Here is a 21,917-nt window from a genome sequence, read left to right on the forward strand (position 1 = left end):
TGCTCAAGCTGCCCGTCCCTGGCTGAACTCAAGGCTTTTGATGTGTGCTCCTTCCCCTTGGAGCTGGGGAGCCCTGCTCAGGCTGAAACACCTGCGGGCCAGATCCCCGCCCTTGCCTTGCCGCTCCTGCCTGGGCATGCGGGGGTTCCTTGGGCGCGAGGGGAAGGGAGGCTGGGGCCCGTCTCTGTCTGTGTGTTCCTGCTCACTAGGCGAGGCTGGGGGTGGGGGAGCTGGGCGAACGTGGGTGGATTTGGTACCATTGAGTAAGGGAGAGAGGGCAATTCCCTCAAGGGAACTTCAGACAAATATTTTAAATGCTGCATCATCTCTTTATATAACTGCCCCTGCAAGCAGGAAGGACATTGTCAAATTTATGAGGGCTGATGAAGTGCAATGAAAATAACCTTAATGTAATTTAAGAAGACTCAGGTTCTGATTCCTTTGGGGCTACTTATTCTTCCCATAAGCTTGGGCCAGTTGCCTCTCCCTGTGGGACATCTGGCATTTATTTACTTACTTACTTACTTATTTATTTATTAATTAAGTAAAGAGTTTTGAATAGGTGATTGCTAAGGTTCTTTGCTGGTCTGTGAGATTAAACATTAGCCAGATTAAAGATAAATATCAGAGAATTTTTTTTGAGGCATATAAGGATTGTGAAACTCAAGAACCTACTATCTAGAGCAGTGGTTCTCAGCTGGGGGCAATTTTACCCCCAACCCCAGGGACACTGGGAAACATCTAGAGACTTTTTTCTTTTCTTTTCTAATCTGGCCCTTGTCTAATTCCAAATACAATTTGTCTTCCCTTCTCCTTGTAACTACCATCTACTAGTGGTCCACCCCTCCTTGACCCTTTTCTCCTCCTGGTTCCTTCAGTCTTGGTCTCTCTCCTATTTCGTGATGTGTAAATACTCCAAGGCAAAGAAGTCTGGACCGTTCCCATCCCTTATATGCTCTCGACATTGATCAGGGAAAGACCTGCTGGCCCAGGGACCTTCTTCACCGTGGCTGTGACCCACCATGACCTAAGCATGAGGTCTGGCGTGGGGTTGCAAGCTGGGTGCCAGAGGTGAAGATGGTAGAAGAATAATTTTCACAGGGAACGTGTCCAGAAGAGGCTGGAAATTTCCCTTGTTGTACCTGCTTTAAGAGCTTTCATTTCCCCCAGAGTTTCTACATTTCATGTAACTGTTTTCTGCATAATTTTTGTACTTTTAAAAAAGACTTTCTAGATTTATAGACAAGTCCAAAATCAAAAACATATTTCAACGTTTGGTTCAGAAATATGGTGCCTGTACCCTAGAAAAATGTTGGCATTTCCATGAAAGAGGTGGCTAGATGAAAAAAGTCCCGGTTTGAAGATGGGAGAGTCAAAGGGACTGGAAGACTCGCATGTTCTCTAGGACTGCCTGTGGTTCCCTGGCATGGCAGTGGGTCTAGGAAGCAGCTGGGCTCAGGCGTATGCCTCAGCGCTTCCTAGATATGCTGGGGAACCTGGTTGTGGTTTTTGGGACTGCTTCACTGCTTCAGAATGTCTTTCTTTTGTTCCTCTCCAGCGACAATTGGGCAAGAATATCAAGTTTGGGCAGCGGCCACCCAATGCCATTCCCATGAAGAAGGCAGGCAGTGGAGAGGCCAGCTCAGAAGAGGACCTGTTCCTGGCCAGTCCCATGGAAATTGTCACTCAGCAGGACATCATCCTCTCAGACGCTGAGAACAAAGTAAGTCTCTGCTGTGGAAGACTTGATGGCTCCTAAGCCATTCACAGGACTTTAGGCAGTGAACACAGGCTCCTCATGACCCTGCAGTCTGCAGTGGGGAGAACAAGATGGGAGAAGCTTCTCTGATAAGTAGCCCAGGGGTGGAGGGTACTTCCTGGTGCCCGTGAGGTCTCTTTCTAGTGCCTTCCAAGTACCCTTCAAGGCTCAGGTTGTGCCCACCTCTTCTGGGAACACTCCCCTGGCCTCACTTCTGAGTGTATTTTCTCTCTACGTGTGCTGTGCGTCTTCACCACTGTTTCCACACCCATATCTCCCATCCATGTCTGTCCATGGAACTATTCCTCTCTCCATCTCAAAACACTGACTTTCTTGAGGATAAAGTGGGTCTCACCCATCTGGGTGTCCCCAAGATCGTAGCTAGTGCCTGTTTAGGTGCACTGTATAATGACTTGTCAGGTTACGGTGATTTAAAGGGAAATGAAAAAAGAAAACTAAAGGGGTTTAGTGAGCTAGAATCCATCAACAGGCCAGCTTGAAGTCACCCTAGTGTAGGAAGTCATATTCCAGTGCTGACTTATCTAAATTTGGTCTGTTGACACTTTAAGGTAGTGCTTTGAGCATATCCTGAATTGAGAGTTTTTCCACCAGCAAAAAGGATGACCTTAAAAAACTTATGGAAGAAGAAGCAAAAGTCCTACCAGTAACCAGAATTGGAAATTCTTAAATGAGGGATGGGACTTCATATGGTTTTTTTAAAAAGGAAAAAACATTTTTTTTCAGTTCTGTTTATCAAGGAACATGAAGTTGTGGCAGATGTTATTAAAATGGGCATCTCAAAAGAATTCATGCCTTTTATCAGCTAATATATGATGAGAATATTAAGAAAGATGCAAGTGATTTGCAGAGGAAAGCAAGGAAGGGAAGTGAAGGCTGGTCCATCCCATTGTTCATCTCTGCCTGGCCCTGATGACCCCTGGCACTCACATGTTGACACCCTTTGGGGTGGTGGATGAAGCAGGGATGGATCCTTCCCTTGCAGTAGGTCTGAGATTGCTCTCCCAGCCTCTCCAATGCCAGGGTCACAGCAATAGCCACCACCTTGAGGCAGAGATTTTGTAAGGACTGAAGCAGCTTCTTCTGTTACCAATGACCTCATAAGTGCAAGGTGCCGTGGCCTTAGAAGAAGAAAGGATCTTTGTTCAGCAGACCTTGTCTTAGATGTGGGTGTTATGGAGATGGGCAAGATTTGCCCAGGAGCTGCTTCTAAGTAGTTTACACCCTAATGAGAAGGGAGTCACACAAGTCAACAAATAGATAAATATAATCATTTCAGATTGGGAAAAGTGTTGGCCACACAGAAAATAAACAGAGTAACGCAAAAGTGAATAACTTGGTGGGGGACAGGATACATCTCTGCATATGAAGTTGAGAGCAGACCAGGCAATGATAGATGGAAAACTATCCCAGCACAGAGAGGCCCAGGACAGGCCAAAAGAAGTCATCCCCAAAAGAGGACGAGGAAGCAGGCCAGATGGCCCAACTGGGATAGAAGGGAGGAGGTGGTGACGCCAGGTGGCGTAGACCGTGGGGAAATGGTGAATTCTGTTTTGAAGGCAATAGGAAACCTCTGAGTAATGTTAAGCAGAGTAGTGTTTTAATCAGGTTTGTATTTTCTAAAGATTTTCCTAAGTGTGATGTGAAGAATGGACTTAGGTATAGCAAACTGGAAAGGAAGATCAAATCCTTTTGTATAAAATAGCACCACAAGACATAGCAGGTCTACTAGTCTGAAACATGCAAACGACCTACTGGGGTGCTCTCAGAGGGTGCCTAGGTCACGGGGTGTGAGTCTTCAGCCTTTCCCTTCTCCTTCCCTTCTGTGGTTTTGTTCCCCTCCCTGGGCTTTCACCTTCTCAGCCCTGCCCTTTGCATCCTTGCTTAGAGGGGAGAGATCTGACAGGTGAAGGGGGGAAGAGAGCCAGCAAAGGCGAGAGCTCCAAGGTTGGAGGCCATGTGTGTAACGCAGCTCCGTTTCCCAGGTAAGGTGGCTGATGAGCCGCCCAGAGCTTCTCTCAGCCAGTGGACAGAAACACACAGCTGAGGTGGGGACTACCCAGGTGGGAGTGCATTGAACTCGGGAAGAGGATGGTGGCCCCTCTGCACTTCAGGTAGTCCTTGTCAGCAAAGTCCTCACGGTGACTCGTGCTGGTTCTTTGAGGCCAGCTGACCCCTGTGTGGGAGGAGGCAGCCCTGCCCAGGCCCCAGCCAGTGTCTAGTTATTTGCCCAGAACTTCCTGTTCCTGCGTTTGACTCAAGCGCTCTCTCTACTGTTCCAGTCCAGTGATACGCCAAGTTCTCCGAGTCCTCTGAATCTCCCTGGAGCTGGAAGTGAGATGGAAGAGAAGGTAATAGGATTTGAACTTATTTGTTGAGCTTCCTTACTTGAACTTCCATTTTTCCTTCCTACCCCCCCCCAAATATACTGCTTCATTTTCCATTCCTAACTGTCGCCTTTGTATGTTACTTTAAATGTCTTCAACATGCAACTAGTGGTAGAAGCTGGTGCATCTGTTTCCATGGCAATGCAACTGCTGGAACTGAACCCTGTTCTGAAAAATAGCCACACTCCCAGCATGCTCTGGGGTCTTACAAGTTGGTCGTCTTTCTAAATGTATCACATCCTTCAAGACACTGTTAATCTGCTGAAAAAGCTATTCTATAATAGGTGGAGATACCCAAGTCTGTAAGGAACGGTCCTCTTAGAGATGTGAGAAACAAAAGAGCTGACCTTGTCCTTTCTGTACTTTTACATAATATTTTTTAAATGTTTTGGTGTCTCTTTTAAACTTAGAGCTTTACCTACAGGAGTCTAGGGAGTCTAGAACCGTTTTCCTGAGCACCTTTCTGTAGGAGCGGATGTGCTCTGACGAGGACTTTTCACCTGCACAGGGAACCAGGCCACTTCCCAAGATCCTTTTATTCCCATAAAAGGAATGGCTCAAGATGGTGCCACCACCAAGACAATGACGAAGCCCAGCTGGGATAACTAGATACAGAGCATGGCACTTCAATCTCAACTCCAAGTGCTTATCTCTGTCTTCAATCTGTCACTTTGGCTCTGACTCCTTTTCCTCGTGCATCTCATAGGGGATGGAAATAAATGTTTAATTTGTCTCTTCTCAACAATAGCTCAGAATTTGATACCTATTATAAAAAGATAGCCATAAATAAATGAAAGCTAAAAGGCCAAAGTACTGGAATTATTTTTCAGTACTTCTAGTCATAAATTTATAATGCTCTGGGCTTCCATTTTGCTCCTGGTGCTAGCTTGGTCTTTTATCTTTTGTGCATAAATATGGAGGGTAATTACAAAAAGCAGGCCCTTCAGCTAAACCTCATCAACTCTGCACTGCCAGCACAAGCACAAACACATGAACCCTGTCCCTTCCAGTCCAGGGCAGGCTGCCCTTGTGTGTGCAAACTGCCGACTGTGGCAGATGGGGCTGTGAGCATCCCCTGCTGCAAGTTGGCATTGTATACCCAGGAGTCCCTTTCTCACCATCTAAATTCTCTGCAGTTACAGGCCTGGCTTCCTACCTTCTCATTTAGTGTGGCTTCTTGTTCAGTTGCCACGGCAGCTCGGATCTTTCTAAATGTGTAATCTGAGACAGTGGTTTTTTTTAGTGGTTGCATTTGTATTCCAGAACTGCAGTCTGTTCTGCAGTTCATCCTTTGAAGAATTGCACCTGCCCAAGAGGCACATTTTCACCACATTTTTTTTCCACCAGAAACCTTTTTCCTTCTTTATTTATTTCTTTATTTGTAACTGGGTTTTGAGCCCAGAGGCACTTTACCATTGAGCTACGTTGAGCCCGGTCCTTTTTATTTTTTATTTTGAGACAGAGTCTTGCTAAGTTGCTTAGGGCCTTGCTAAATTGCTGAGACTGGCCTTGAACATGGGAATACGGGCATGGACCACCACACCTAATTTAGGGCCCTTTTTCTTTTAGCTTTTTGGTACACTCAGTACTCTGTGACTTTGGAATGATTATGTCAAAACATTTTTGCCAAGTCCTAGATGGGAACATTATACTTTACTTTGCCTTCATTCCTTGAACAAGTATGTACTGATCACTTACCAAATGAGATTTTCTGCTTGAGCAGAAAAAGAACTGGGACAGAGATGAAAAAGATTCCTTCCTGCCTTGAAGGAACTGAAGTCCTACATAGGAGCAGTGTACATGTACACAGTGTCTGAGAGTTAAAGAGTTCTTAGCACAGAGGTGATCTCGTCCAGGAACCAGCAACCACTAATCATTTTAGGCTTGTGACGTTAAGCCACACAGCATGACTCTCCTTTGTGCTGTCCTTTGTAGCACAAAAGCAGTCAAAGACAGTGGGCATGGCTGTGGACCAGTAAAATTCTGTTTATCAAAAATAGGCTGCAGGTGCTTTGGCTCTCCATTTACTATTACCCATATCAATCAGAGTAGGAAAATTAGTCATATAAAGATTAAATGACCCTCACAAGTAAATACAGTCACCATTGGCAGAACAAATAGCATCCTGTCCTTTGATTCCAAAACTAGGGCTCATTTCACTGTACCCCAGCCCTCCTGCTTGCCAGTGTTTCCTGGGCCAAGCTGGGCAGACACAAGATAGAGCGCTGCTGTCGCTGGATTCCCTGCAAGGCATTCTGATCCAGACTGACCTTATATCTTAATCTGTGCTGTAGGTTGCTCCAGTTAAACCGTCTCGGCCAAAAAGACACTTCTCTTCTGCTGGCACCATTGAAAGTGTCAACCTCGATGCCATCCCCCTGGCCATCGCTCGCCTGGACAACAGTGCTGCCAAGCACAAACTGTCTGTTAAGCCAAAAAACCAGAGGGTGTCAAAGAAGCACAGGCGGCTTGCCCGGGTGCGTAGAGCATGTCCTGGCTGACCTGACAGGTGCCCTTGCTTGCCGGGCACTAATTCTGCCAAGTGCATTGGTGTTGGGGTGGAGCCCTAGAAGGATCTAGGTCTCTGCACATTGGGAACTTGAGTGTACCTGCATGTGGGAATCTGCAGGTCTGTCTCCACTGCCCTTTCTGAGATGAGGCTGGTGGACTTCGGAGGGGGAGGTCACGGGTAGAGAGCTTGCCTTTCTAGCCAAAAGGCCTTTAGTCTGACTAGGGTAGACTTCTAAGCACTGGGCTTCAGGGGACATTAATGAAATTCAAATCTCTCTTATTCTTTTTGTGTGTATATGTTGGGGGAGGCAGATACTAGGGATTGAATTCAGGGGTGCTCTACCACTGCACTACATCCCCTGCCTTTTTTTATTTTTTATTGTGAGACAAATTTCATGAAATTGCCCAGACTGAGCCTCAGACTGGCCATTGCTCCACCTCAACCTCCCAAGTAGTTGGAATTATAGGCAAGCACCACATGCCTGACCCAAATCTCTTTCTTTGTTCATCTTCCTACTTTTTTTTAATGTTTATTTTTTATTTTTAGGTGGACACAATATCTTTTATTTTACTTTTATGTGGTGCTGAGAATCGAACCCAGTGCCTCACGCATGCTAGGCGAGCGCGCTACTGCCGCAGTCTGGCTGGGCACAATCAGGAGCCACTTGTCAAAAGAAACTAACTTTATTTTTAGAACCACACACGCCAAACAAAACAGCCTCTCAGGAAAAACCCTCAGAGCCTCAACTGCCACCACCGGCTTTCCACAAGCCTCTCTCTCCCACACAAGCTTCTCTCCACCTCCCACAATCCTCCTGCTCTTGAGGCCGATTGGCTGGGTCACGTGGGCGGAGCCAAAAAAGTCCCCCAATGAGCAGCTCCGTGGTCTGAAAGGGCAGGGAAACAGCCCAATGAGCATCACCGCAGAGGAGCCAATCAGCTAGATGTTGCTGGGGCCGAGGAGCCAATCAGCTAGATGTTGCTGGGGCCGCTGTGAGCCAATCATCAGCCAGCAGCTGGAAGTTTGCTGGCAGCTGGAAGTTTGCTGGGGCCCCTTTGGCTGTGGCTCTCAACATCTCCCCCTCTCTGTTTAAACAACAAGCATGTGGCTTAGGGACCGTGCCTGTTAGGCAGTCCAATTCAACATATGGTCCTTACCCGTCATCGGATGAACTGACCTCTAGGCGTCAGCCTCCTGTCTTAGGTTGGTACCACTGCAATTGGATCATACCCGTCACTGACTACCGGTCCAGCATACAGCCATACTTGTGGATAGGCCTTTGCACCTGTGGGGGGGTGAGGTTCTTTGCCTCACCTCTGTTGGCCCCCAAATTTTAGACCATCACTAGTAGAGGAGGATGCAAAATGCCATGACATTAAGCCAATTGAGGGCTCCTTTGAAAAATTGTACCACCGGTGACACCATCAGCAAAAATACTCCAGCACTACCACAATTCGCTGTACCAACAGATAGTTCACAATGCATACAGGTGAGCTCACAATGTGTCCAGGCAAGTTCTGCAAGCAGTTCAGTGATGGCTATTGTAGAAGCTGTAGATTGGTTTTATCTTTGACTTCACCAGCACTGGGATGAAGATAGGAATTCTGGCAATAATGGCTAAAGAAAAAATTATGTAACATTCCAGAAGGCACTAAAAGAAAACAATTTTCTTAACAATTTACATTATCTTTAAGAGAATTATTAAATATAATGAAAAGGAAAGGTGAAAGTAAACAAACAGATCTGTTAACCTTCTTTTTTGTTTACATATTAAAACAATCCTCAACAGTTGTTTACCCAATTTAAATTAAACCATATAAATCACGTGAAAAAAAAATATTTGGATCCATTTTATCATGAGCGCTCACCTTATATGATATATGGACATACATACATTCAAACATATAACACAAAACACAAGTGTGCACACATAATATAATACATACAACACATAACATTATAGTAAAGGCCTTATAACTTTTTACAGGTGAAATCTCCATTGCAATGTTTAAAAACTCTATAGTCAAAAAATAGAACTGATCAGCAAAACATTAACCTAGGTCTGTATGAGCTCAAAAAACAAAATAGAACTTCATGATATGGCAAAGGGCAATAATAAAATAGATATTGAAAAAAGCATCCTGGTTCTGTTGCAGATGTAAGAATAGCCAAACTGGAGTTTTGGATATCAGTTGTTATGGATTTGAGCCAAATCATCTTCTTTTTGGTCTGTAGAAATCGCTTTAGTTAATCTTTCTGGAATCCAAATCGGCTGCTGTTCTCCCTGTGGAAACACTGAGAATCGAACCCAGTGCCTCACGCATGCTAGGCGAGCGCGCTACCACTTGAGCCACATCCCCAGTCCCCATCTTCCTACTTTTGGGCTATCTATTTTCCTGGTGTTCATTTATATTAAGAAAAAGGAATTTGGAAATGATAGAAGGGCTAGAGGGTAGACCATAAAGAGGAAGTTTTTCCCTCCCAGTTTACTCTTGCTTGGTGTGACCCTTGCCTGATTTCACCTTCACACTATTCCATATTCTATCCATTGAGGAAACTTCCAAGATTCCTAATGGAGACCTGAAGCCTCGAATAGTTCTGGATACTACATAGGCCATGTTGTTTCTTATACATCCCTATTATGCAGTTTATAAATTAGACAAGAGATTAATTTATAAATTAGGTAAGAGATTAACAACAATTATAACAATTTACTGTAATAAAAGTAAATGTTGGACACAGTGGCATACACCTGTAATCCCAGCTGCTGGGGAGGCTGAGGCAGGAGGATTTACAAATTCAAGTCCAGCCTAGGCAACAGTGGCGGCAAGTCGTCATCTGAAAGGAATTAAAAGAGAGAGAGAGTGTGTGTGTGTTTGTGTTATTTAAAATGTGTAAATTATTCCAGGAACTTCCATTTAATATTTGGTTAAGGGCAGGTAACTGAAATCATGGGAAGCAAAACCTTGGATAAGGGGAGACTGCTGTGTGAGAACACCTGTCCCTTTTGAGACTGACAGGGCCGCCTGCATTGTGAATAGGAAGAGTAAGGGTTTTCTGCGAGAAAAGTGAAAGACTAATTCTATTTCCCTTCCCCCTGTTAGGATCGACAAAATGAACCAGGTGGCCTTGATAGGCAGCCTTCCCTGGACCAAAATGGACACCCAGGAGAAGACAAGCACATGTGGCTTGAAGAGGAACCGGAGCTGTTGGATTCTGAGGAAGAGAAGAGACACCAAGAAGACTACTGGCGAGAACTAGAGGCCAAGTGCAAGAGGCAAAAGGCAGAAGCAGCAGAGAAGAGACGCCTGGAAGAGCAGAGGCAGCAGGCCCTGGAGAGGAGGCTGTGGGAAGAGAACAGAAGGCAGGAGCTCTTGGAGGAGGAGGGCGATGAAGTGGGGGGCGAAGAGGAGGAACTCCAGCTAGAAATGGAAAAGGAAAGGGGGCCTGGGGAAGGGCTGCAGCGGGGCCCAGAAGAGCAAGGTTGCCGAGAACAAGAGCAGAGGGAGCCGGAGGACAGAGAGCGCCTGGAGGCTAAGGAACGGAGTCCCCTGCAGGAAGAGGCCCAGCGGCTGGAAGAGCTGAGGCAGCGCGTGGCCGAGAGGCAGCGGCAGGAAGAAGAAAAGGAGTTGAAGGAACTCCGAAGGCTGGAGGCGCAACGGCAGGAGGAGGAGGCCAGAAGGCTGGAGGAGCAGAGGCAGCGGGAGGAGCTGGAGGCTCAGAGAAGGCGGGAGCAGGAGGAAAGGAAACGACTGGAGGAGCTCAGACAGCAGCAAGAGGAAGAGAAGCGAAGACAAGAGCTGATACAGCAGGAGGAAATGGAGGCTCCTGGGCCGCAGGAGGCCCCGAAGGAGCTTGGGGATACGCTACAGAGGCCACAGAGTCCGGAGGAAGAGAGGCAGCCACAGGTAGAGGCCCGCAGAGGCCCGAGGAGCGCCCTGCAGAATGGCTTTGAGGAGAAGCCAGAAGATGGAGAAGACCTAGAACTCAGAAGGCAACGAGAAAGCTCCGAGCAGGAGCAGAAGCAAGACGCGGGGCAGGCAACAGAGCAGCCTGGGAAGAGGGGCGACTTTCGCGAGGATGATCGTCGCGTCGTGGAGGACCGGAGAGAATCAGCCAAAATGGACCCTCCCCAGCAGCAAGAGGAGCAGAAGGAAGAAACGCTGCCCCTGGGGGAGAAGAACGAAGCCTCCACTCCAGAAAAGGAGAGAAAGGTGGAGGAGCTCAGGTGGCGGGAGGTGGATGAGAGGCAGACCATGCCCAGGCCCTACACGTTCCAGGTGTCCTCCGGAGGGAGACAGATTCTCTTCCCCAAGGTCAATCTGACCCCCGTGACCCCCGCCAAGGACGCGGGACCCAGCCCGGCTGCGCAGGAACCCAAGGCCCCCAGAGCCAGCGCAGCCTCGCACGCCCTGCCCTCCACCCTGAGCATCCCCCATACCGCCATCCTGGTCACTGGAGCTCAGCTCTGCGGCCCCGCCGTCAACCTGAACCAGATCAAGGACACGGCGTGCAAGTCCCTTCTGGGCCTGTCGGAAGAGAAGAGGCACGTGGACGTCCCTACTGTGGAACAGCCCGTCCGCGCCCCGGGCGAGTCCCGGGGAGGCGGCGGGAAAGCCAGGCCTCCGCAGGAGTCGCAAAGCAGTGTGACCGCGCTGGCCGAGTGGGCCTCCATTCGGTCCAGGATCCTGAAGAACGCTGAGAGCGAGCCGCGCGGCGACAGAGAGCAGGCAAGGCCAGCGGAGGAGCCCACTCCCAGGGCCCGATCTGACTCCCGCGGGAACCTCCGCAAGACCCCGCCCGTGAACGCCAAGTTCTCCATAATGCCCGCCTGGCAGAAATTCGCAGACGGTGGCACCGAGACCCCCAAACAGAATACGGAGGCAGAGAGCATTAGAAAAAGACCCGGGCCCGGCGAAGAGACAGCGCCCCCGCCCTCGCCTGTTAGTACCCAGGAGCCCCGGAAGGGTCCAGAGAAGCCAGAGATGCGCCACGAGCCAGCAGACACCACAGAGGGGTGCAAATTTGCCAAAGACCTTCCATCTTTCCTTGTTCCAAGCCTGCCTTCCCCTCCGCAGAAAGCGGTCCACACGGAATGCACAAGCACTGCGCACAGCGAGGCCACAAGTGGTGTAGCAAAGCCAGACCCCGGGATGCCAGGTGCAGAGGAAAAAGCCTCACCTTTTGGAATAAAGCTGAGAAGGACCAACTACTCCTTGCGCTTCCATTGCGACCAACAAGCGGAACAAAAGAAGAAGAAGAGGCACAGCAGCACAAGTGACAGTGGCGATGGGGGGCCTCCTGCCGGGGCCAGCGCCAATGCAGACGAAGAGACAGAGGGCATGGCCCCCAAGCCTGGCCCATCCCTCCCCCAGGAAAGGAAGCAAGTCCTAACCCCTGGAAGGGACTCTGCTGAAATCCCTGCCAGCCACCCTCCTCCTGCAGCCCATCCGGGACCCCCACCGTCCAGCAGCCAGGCCCCAGCTCCAGAGCACGACAAGGGAGCAAACAAGATGCCATTAGGGCAGAAACCAGCACTGGCTCCCAAGCCTGCCAGCCAGACCCCGCCGCCATCCCCGCTCTCCAAACTAAGCAGGCCCTACCTGGTAGAGCTGCTGGCTCGCAGAGCTGGGAAGCCAGACTCTGAGCCCAGCGAGCTGTCCAGAGAGGGCCAGGAGAGCAGTGGTACCCAGCCACCATCACCACCCCCCCCAGAGGAAAGGAAGGGACAGAAGAGGGAAGAGGATGAAGAAGAGGTGCTGGAGAAGAAACCTTCTTCCCCACCTCTGTCTACCACTCTGCTAGAGAGACCTTCCCAAACGCCTGAGGCAGGGAGGAAAGGTAGGTATTGTAAGGTGGAGCCTTGGTCTCTGTCCAGCTCATATGCAAGAGCCTCAAATGCTGGCTGGAGTAGCCAGTGACTGATAGAGGCCAGACACCATTCTCAAAGGACACTCACTCATAGTCATAGTGAGACCCTTGTTATTTGATATGAAATATAGTCCTAATTAACAAAGATGTCATTAACCATTCTAAGGGAGATGTGCAGTGATGGAAAAAAAAAAAAAAAAACCTAGTTTCCCCGACCAATGTCTGTGCTCTGCCTCTGGGCAGTAGCTGCACTGAGGTGGGAGGTTAGGGGCTTCAGACATCCCATCCTGTCTATGGGTCCCCTCTATGAATGCTCAGCTTTCACTTAATTTTATGTAAAATGCCCTGCAAATGCAGCCTCACATCCTCCCCAAAGTCTTGCCATTGTGAAGTCCTCCTATAAAGAAATTTCAGAGCACCCTTTACTTCTGGCCAACCATGATGATTCTTTTCTTTCTCTTTCTACATATGTATACTTTTTCTTTTTTCTCTGAACTACATCCTTTTTATTTTGAGACAGGGGCTTTCTAAATTGCCAGGGTTGGCCTCGAACTTGCAAACTTCCTGTCTCAGCCTCCTGAGTAGCTGAGATTACAGGCATACTCCACAGCACCCAACTCCTAACATCCTTTTTAAATTATCCACTTACCTAGCTTGTTTTTCTGAATGCACATGTTGAGCAGCAGCTTCTAGACTGTTTCTCCCTAATGATTTCTGTTTGTCCTGCTGAATGATGGGTCCATTTTTAGTTTTGACATTAGCTTTTGTGTTGTTACTTTTCTGGCATCTGCAGATTCCCTCTCAAGGCTTGGCCTGTTCTGTTGCTCACTTTCTCTCTCCCTAAAGAAAGAAAGCTCATGCTTGCTTCTTTCTTTTAGACATGATCCTTCAATTATTGTAATTTTCTCACCAAAACTATTATTGCCCAGCATTCAGATTTTGGGCTGTCAGTATCTGCCAATTGAATTTTTCTTGATACAGGGAAAAAAAAAACCAAAAACATAGAAGCAAGACCCCCACACACACCCCCGCCTTATGAGACCTGCTGCCTCCATTCATGGGTGTTTTGCTGTTCAACTTGCTGCCAGGGCTGACCAGATTTGTTTAACTGAACACCCCGTCAGGATAAAAATGTTAAGCATAGACTTCCAATTTATTTGTTGGTCGTATACATGTGGTACCATCATTAACTAGCGCCCCTGGGACATCATGTATATTTGGAGTGAAGTTCATTGTAACAACAGTGGATGCTTTGCAAATCATGGTGCCATGTTTTATTTTCTTTGGCCAACTTCTTGTCAAATCTGATCTCTTCATAAAGTGGCAGGCAAAGAGCTCTGCTATTTTCTGATGCTTGCATTCTGTAGTAAATTGAATCTAAGGAGTTCTTTTATGCCATTTGTCCATCTTGTAAAAGATCATTTAGTTAAAAGAGATAGGATATTCCATGCAATCATCTAACTATGGAACCTTCCACTATGCTAAAAGCAAGAATTAGTGAGAACAACGATGCCGGTCCTTCCCAACCTCCCCCAACATCCCCCATAATGTAGCCCTCCCAGCTTCCCTCATGATTCTTTAAACATCCTATTTGTTATATATAGTCTTTGGCTATGTGGGCTAAGTGAGTATGTCAGTATGTCTGAGTATTAAATATTAGAAAAGCATTTTTTATTTTTATACTTAAGTTTTAAAATAGATAAGTAGAAATTCTAATCATTTCTTTCTTCACCCCAGTGAATTGTCTTGCAAATCTCCTAGGGTGTAGGCACCCTTTTTTGAAGACCACTGCTTTACAAAGAGGTCTGAGTTCTGGAGGCTGAACAGGCCTCCAGAATATGTAGGCCACGCCGTCTGCCACTCCCTCTGCCAAGCCACTGTATTGATTTTGAACCCACCTCATGGGAATGGGTTGTACTATGTACAGACTTTGATTACTGGTATCATCTCATTCTAGAATTCCTACCTATTGTGGTATGCAGAACAGATAAATAATTAAGTACACCTTTCTCCAAGAAATAACCTTTGGGAGTAGTGACTTGAACCCTGTAACTGCAGGTATCACTTGCCTGTCCCTTAGAATTGGAAGACAGGAACTTGAGTTCACTGAGTTTAGAATGAAAGACAATAGGTTTAAATTGCAACAAAATCAATTTTTAGTTAGGAATTATAAACTTGCTTCCTAAAAAAGTTATGCAGTTGACAGAGAGCATCCCCGTCTGGTAAAACCTTGATAAAATGAAAGATTTCATTGTGTTTGGATGATTTCAACAGCAGTCCTTCTTTGGACAACTTCCAAGTACATTTATTTACACTATTCCTGAGACGCTCACCAGCACATATGTTAGATAGTTTTGGCTCTGTTTTGTAGATGTGGACAACAGTATCTGTAAAGTTGGGTGTTTTCCTGGCGTCCACAGTGGTAACACCAGCATGAGTTCTTTCCTACGATAAATTTTCTCCCCATCACTCTACAGCTGCCCCTGGTAATCCTCACCTGGCATTTGTAAAATTCTGAAAGCCTTTGAACACTTTTTACAGCTAGGGATGGTGGCACATACCTGTTATCCCAGCAACTTGAGAAGTTGAGGCAGGAGGAATGCAAGTTCAAGGCCAGCCTGGGCAATTTACTGACACCCCTATTTCAAAATAAAATTTTAAAAATGGGCTGTAGATGTAGTTCAGTGGTAGAGAACTGTACTCAGTTTCAAGCACTGAAAAAAAAAAATTGTCGATCTGTATGAGTTGGTTTTTTGTTTCGTTTTTTAGGTTTTTTTGTAGTTTCAGTCCCTTTTCTATTATTAAAAATCCCTCATTTTCAGTAACAGTAGCCTCATGTTAGTAACTAATAAGTTCCATCCAGAGTAATAATAATAAAAAGGTTTTTTTCAATTAAAATGTCTCCCTTCTGGGACTTGGGATGTGGCTCAAGTGGTAGCGCACTCACCTGGCATGCGTGAGGCACTGGGTTCCATCCTCAGCACCACGTAAAAAAAAATAAAGATATTGTGTCCACCTTAAAAAAAAAAACCTAAAAAATAAATATTAAGAAAAAAATGTCTCCCTTCTCCCACCTGGCCTGCTTAGGTCTGAAATCCCTTAAGTGGGGATGTGGACATGGCCAGTTCTCCCTTTGCTTTCATCCCAGAAACTGGCTCTGGAGCTAGAGGAAAGGAAGGGAGAGAGGTGAAACATTTTGAGGTTCATTCTTCTTGGGTGCAGTGCTATTTCTTCTGTGGGTTCCTCAGATGCCTCGCCTGTCTCCCTCCACTTTTTCTCCTTCTCTGCAATGCTCTTACTATCAGTAGATCTCCTCCAATCTCCTCTTCCCCCTGCGCCCTGGTTCTCAATCCATCTGCCCATCTCTGTCTCATAGCCCACCTGTGGACCCCAGACACCACTCACACAGCCTTTGCCCCAGCATACACTCTTCTCCATCTGCCAAGAGGAAGACACTTTTATTCTTCTTCCCATTTTTTGAGAAAGGAGAAGCACTTTTATGGATATATGATTGGGGAGAAACACTGTGAGTCCAAGGTAGCTTCATCCAAACCACAGATTCTGTATCCCTAATACACCCCACCATCACAGAACTGCAGCCACCATCTCTCCCCCACCTCTGACCCCAACCAGAGGTTTGGGTTTTTTTTTTTTTTTTCATTTTAGTCAATTACAAATGTATTCAATTATATTTTGAAGGCATTTTTGACCCTTATGATAAGCACCAGTCAATGTTTTTGGCAGGCTGCTTCAGACTGAAATTTTAGTTCAAAATTCTCTTTTGTATAATAGCTTTATATGAAAATCATTTAGGTCTTGGCAGTTTGGTTAGAAGTTTTACAAACAAGTGCTCCACAATTCTTGGGTGGGAAACAGGAACTCATCAGGTTAGTTCCAGTATATGTAAACAACTCAGTACAGAAGAAGCTTGAGGGGCAAAGACTTTTTTCAAATTTTCCAGTTAACTGAAAAATTATCAAAACTCTCCTTTCAATTTCACTTTTTTATTTTGTTTTTAAACCTTCTGATTTAAATATTTTTTTCTTTTTTAAAATTTTTTTAGTTGTAGTTGGACACAATATCTTTATTTTATTTATTTTTATGTGGTACCTCACACATGCTAGGCGAGTGCTCTACCACTGAGCCACAACCTCAGCCCTGTTTTGTTTTTCTTTCTTGTGTTAGATCATACCTGAATCTTTATTTGATGATTAGGGACATTGCAATGTGCAAGTTTCATTATGAGGATAAATTATCTATGTACAGCCTTATAGAAGATGGAAAATTAAGCAGGGGGCCTGAGTTTGTAGCTCAGTGGTAGAGAGCTTATGTAGCATATGCAAGGCTCTGGGTTCTATCCCCAGTCCCAAAAAGAAAAAGGAAAATTAATTAGGATCTGCTTTTATTGCCTTTATTATTATTGTTGTTTAAATTCCTCGTTGAAACTTCCTAATTTGTTTTCTCATCATTTGGTCTTTGTCCTCACCCCGGAGCACAATATAAAAAAGTCAGTTGACCAAGAGCTCTGGTGGCAAGATTCTGGACTATCAAAGAGTAAACTTCTGTCGGATTACAAAAGAACAGGACTAGAATAAGCCCCTTTCCTTTGACTTGGTAAAGAATCCAATTCAAGAATGATTGTCTCTTTACTTTGTACTTGAGAGTAAAGAAGAGGAACCTTTGTCTCATAGACATAAGTAATAGTTACAGCTCATTTTTGTAGAGTGACAACTATATGCCAAGCATTGTTCTAAATATTCCGATCACCAATATTGTTCCAAATATCCTCATCAGATAAGGCATGTGCTATTATTTTCATTTTATTTATTAGAGAACTAAAGGTAAAGTAGCTCTTCTACAGTCACAAGATCAAAGCCAGACCTGCCCAGTGTCAGAGCCCCATACTTACTCTGATACCAACCACCACCTGCCAGGTGTGAATCCCCCATTGCAGTGACTGGAAGTCAGAAGACTCAGGCACAACTGGTTTACTGTGGATGCTGGTACTCCCAGCAGACAGATGAGGGCATCGGACCAAAATCATGGGATTCTCCCTGTGTTCCTCAGAGCCTTGCTACCCTCAGCAGCTCCTGAGGCAGAGCAGTGCCTGTTTGTCTTTCAAACATTGGGGTTCCACATAGAATGTTGTCTGCAAGAGTGGTGTGCAGGGACATGGCTATTGCTAAAAAATAAATTTCATTAAAGCAGTGAATTCAAAGAAAAACAACCTTGAGCCATATAACTGTCTTGGTCTCCTGTAGACATGAGATTTGATGACACTGAAAATTTATTTTTCTTGCAAAGTAGCTTCTTCCATGTCTAAGGAAGAGAAATGCCCCTTTTTCTATTGATCAAAGATGATACTTTCCCACCCAGTGGAGCCCCTCAGGCAACAGCACAGATTTGTGTGAAGAAGGAATATTTCCTAGGCTTATTAATATGCCACAAGACTTAGGGGGTAAGGAACTGAGACAAGTTAGCAGTTAATTTCACAGCCAACCTCTTTTGTCTTTTTCCCCACAGAGAAGCCGGTGCTTCAGAGTAGGCACTCTTTAGATGGCTCCAAAATTACAGAAAAGGTTGAAACTGCCCAGCCACTGTGGATAACGTTAGCACTACAAAAGCAAAAGGGGTTTCGTGAGCAGCAAGCAACCCGAGAGGAGAGAAAGCAAGCCCGAGAAGCCAAACAGGCAGAAAAGCTCTCCAAAGAAAACGTGAGTAGCCTGCTCCACTGCTTTAATTTTGTTAGTCTAAGTTTGACCCTCTTTTAAGTCACAAGAACTAAAGAAAGAGAGGGAGACAGACAGACAGGAAGAGAAATGATAGGAGAGGATGATAGAGTTTATAGAAAGCAGAGTGGTAAATAAATTGACCACTTTTAAAATGGGGGACCAGCCAATCATGGTGGCATACACCTGTAATCCTAGTTACTTGGGAGGCTGAGGCAGGATGATTGCAAGTTCAAGCCCAGTACCACAAGAAAAGAAGAAAGGAGAGGAGAGAGAGGAGGGGAGTGGGCGTGGAAGGGGAGGGGATGAGGAGAGGAAGGAAGAATTGAAGGAACAAAGGATTGATCTGAGATGATATATACATAGTAGGGATCCACACACAACATAAGTACAGTAGTTCTCCTTATCTGAGGTTTCATTTTTCATGGTTACTTGAGTTCAACAGTGGTTCCAGAAATAACAATTTATGAGTTTTAAATTTATGAGTTTTAATAGTGTGATAAAATCTCATGCCATCCCATTCCATTCTTTGGGACATGAATCATCCCTTTGTCCAGTGTTTCTACACTGTATGTACTACCTCCCTGTTAGTTACTTGGTAGCCATCTTGGTTATCAGATCAACTGTCACAGTATCACAGTGATTGTATTCATTTTACTTAAGAATGGCCATAGGGGCTGGGGCTGTAGCTCAGTGACAGAGCACTTGCCTGTATGCATAAGGCACTAGGTTTGATCCTTAGCACTGCAAAAACAATAATAAAACACAATAAAGGTATGCCATCCATCTACAATGACAAAAAAAAATGGCCATGAAGCATAAGAGAAGTGATATTGGCAATTTGAATATGCCAAAGTGAAACTGTGGAGTATTTTATTGGTGTGTAAAGGTGAAAGTTCTTGACAATATGAAATATATCAACATTGCTAACATCTAAGGTAAGAACAAAACATAGTATATGAAGGGTTCATTACTGTCCATGATTTCTGCAATCTACAGGTCTTAGAATAGATCCCTCATGGATAAGGGGAGAGTACTGTATATGAAAAATATGAAAATGATTTTATTTGAGCAGCAGTCAGAGAGCAAATCCAGATCCTGTTCTGTAACCTGATTTCATAGTCAGCTTGATGGGGCTTTTCTGGAGAATGACTTTCCTTCCTTGGTACACGGCGCTGAGCTGCTCCCTCACTGGGGGCCAGGCTTGAGCACACATTGCTCATAAGTGTGTCCCAGCCCTTCCTATGGGAACAGAGGTCAGAGCTGGCAGATGGAACAGGACTTGAAGCTCTCCAGTTCAGGCATTTCCACGTCACAGGTTGAAAACATGCTTTCCCTGTCTCTGCCCACCCAGGTCAGTGTGAGCCCGCAGCCTGGAAGTGGCAGTGTCAGCAGAGCAGGTTCCCTGCACAAATCCACAGCTCAGCCAGAAGAGAAGAAGCCTGAGACTGCAGTGTCCAGGCTCGAGCGCAGAGAACAACTGAAAAAGGCCAACACTCTCCCTACATCTGTGACAGGTAGGGAGCTGGTCCATTCCTGTTTGATTTTGGTTGCACGTTTCTCTTAGGACATGCTTAATTTCCTATATGTTCTCACTAGCAAGCACTTTGGGCATCACAGAGTGAAGTCTAGAACCCCATTCATAAACTTGCATATTGATAAAGCTCATCCAATAAAGACCACCAGGAACTTGCCTTCTATCAGTGGTATGATGGTAAATGTTTAGCCATCAGCTCTTCTGGGCGTGGAGAAACCTCTTAGTAGCATTTGCCATTTTCCATGGTGTAAATTCTTCCACTGTGGCCAATTTGAAGCTACTAACGTGACATTAACTGGTCAACTGGCCTAATTTTTTTTTTTTTTTGGTGGAGGAGTCAGGAATTGAACCCAAAGTGCTAGGGATGTGGCTTAGTGCTAAAATGCCCCTGGGAATCCCCAGTATCCCCAGAAAAAGAAAAAAAAAGATAAATGTGTGAAATCTCATATCTAAAATCTCCTACCTTGGAGCTCTACACCTTAGTTGGAAGTGGAAACTGCTTCTTTGTGTCCTAGTGACCCATGGTGGCTCAGATGCTCCAGGCAAAACTATGACGGTCCCTTCTCACTGCTGTGATTTTAAACAGCATTTCTTATAGTCTAAGATTTGCAGTTAAGTTTCTCAGCACTGTGTCCTTGATGTTAATTAACAACAGGAGTTTTGGGGTTTGTTTGTTTATTTAGTATATATGTTGCCAAAGCAATAACAATTTTCATATTTTCCTAACACATAAAAGACACTTTTTAAAAAAAACAATCTTTATTCTGTTAAAAGATAAAATGATCCAATAGTTTCCACTGTTTTCTTATTACAACTCACATGGAAGATAGATGAATCTGAACATATTTCCTCCCAGGAGTTAACATAGCATCTCTTTTCCCTATTTGGCAGCAATGTTGCCCAAAGAGCATCTATCTTAGTCTATTTTCTGCTCATGTAACAAAATACCTGAAACTTCATAGTTAATAAAGAGGGTCTCTCTCTCTTTTTTTTTTTTTTTTTAGCTCATAGATAAGGAAATCCAAGATTAGGCAGCTGCATCTGGTGAAGGCCTTTTGCTATTAAGGTAGAAAGAGGATGGGCAAGCCGGGCATGGTGGCACACACCTGTAATCCCAGCGGCTTGGGAGGCTAAGGAAGGAGAGTTCAAAGCCAGCCTCAGCAACTTAGTGAGACCCTCAGCAACTAAGCAAGACCCTGTCTCAAATAAAATTTTTAAAAGGGCTGAGGACATGGTTTAATGGTTGAGTGCCCTTGGGTTAAATCTCCAGTACCAAAAAAAAAGAAAGAAAGAAAATGGATGGGCAAGTGGGTGGAAAAGAGAAAAGGGAGGTGAATTTATGTGCTAGCTAGCCTATTCATGTAATAAAAACATTCATCATTATTCAGAAGGCTTGCTCCCATGACCCAAGAACCTTCCTGTCAGCACCACTTTCCAACACTGTCACACTGAGGAATTAAGTTTCCAAAAGATGAGCTTTTGGGGGTCACAAACTGTAGCAGTGTCCCAACCACCAGGCCACGCTTCTCTCTGGTTACCTGGTCCCTGAGATCTGGCTATATAAAGAGGTCTCAATATTAAACATGTATTTACTACTTGGTGAAATGGTAGGGGTGCTTTCTGTTTGAAAAAACATTTTAGAACACTGTAATTTCTCTAGAAACTCCATAGGCATTATCATTGGCTTTTACATATAGGAATTAAAGATAGGTAGGATGGCAGCAGGAAGGGAAAGAGGGAATTTCTTTCAAAATAAAATAAAAGCTCTGAAATTGAAGAGCGCATACCTTTCCCTGCCTGATTGGAATTACAAAAGGGAAATCACAACTCAACAGTGGCTCCAGTTTAATGAAACAGACGTTTTCTGAAGTATTTGTCTTTCAATCACTATTGCCTGAGTTCTAGAAGCATATGTGTAGGCAATGGGGTGGGGGCGGGGGCAGTCACTAAATGTGATCCAAAGAGAAGATGTGAACCCTCTCACTTTCTCACAAAACTCTCTCGCAGAAACCTGTAAGCTCTGGTAAAGATGTGAGAGCTACTGGGGTTGTGGCTCAGTGGTAGAGCACTTGCCTTGCACATGTGAGGCACTGGGTTCGATCCT

General features: G+C 45.3%; 1 protein-coding gene across 3 annotated transcripts in view; it reads left to right on the forward strand.

Annotated features, from left to right (window-relative positions):
• Cracd (capping protein inhibiting regulator of actin dynamics) overlaps positions 1–21,917 on the forward strand; it is a 255,404-nt gene that overhangs the window by 229,533 nt on the left and 3,954 nt on the right. For all 3 annotated transcript variants that reach the window (XM_046465908.2, XM_046465982.2, XM_058586302.1), the window contains 6 exons: positions 1,559–1,723; positions 4,060–4,128; positions 6,459–6,641; positions 9,781–12,517; positions 18,071–18,261; positions 19,631–19,793. In XM_046465908.2, coding sequence (XP_046321864.1) covers positions 1,559–1,723; positions 4,060–4,128; positions 6,459–6,641; positions 9,781–12,517; positions 18,071–18,261; positions 19,631–19,793 — 3,508 coding nt within the window. The remainder of the gene's footprint in view (positions 1–1,558; positions 1,724–4,059; positions 4,129–6,458; positions 6,642–9,780; positions 12,518–18,070; positions 18,262–19,630; positions 19,794–21,917) is intronic.

The sequence above is a fragment of the Marmota monax genome, unplaced genomic scaffold, assembly GCF_021218885.2.
Source record: "Marmota monax isolate L192 unplaced genomic scaffold, Marmota_monax_Labrador192_F-V1.1 WCK01_AAM20220418_F8-fsc00025, whole genome shotgun sequence".
NCBI lineage: Eukaryota > Metazoa > Chordata > Mammalia > Rodentia > Sciuridae > Marmota > Marmota monax.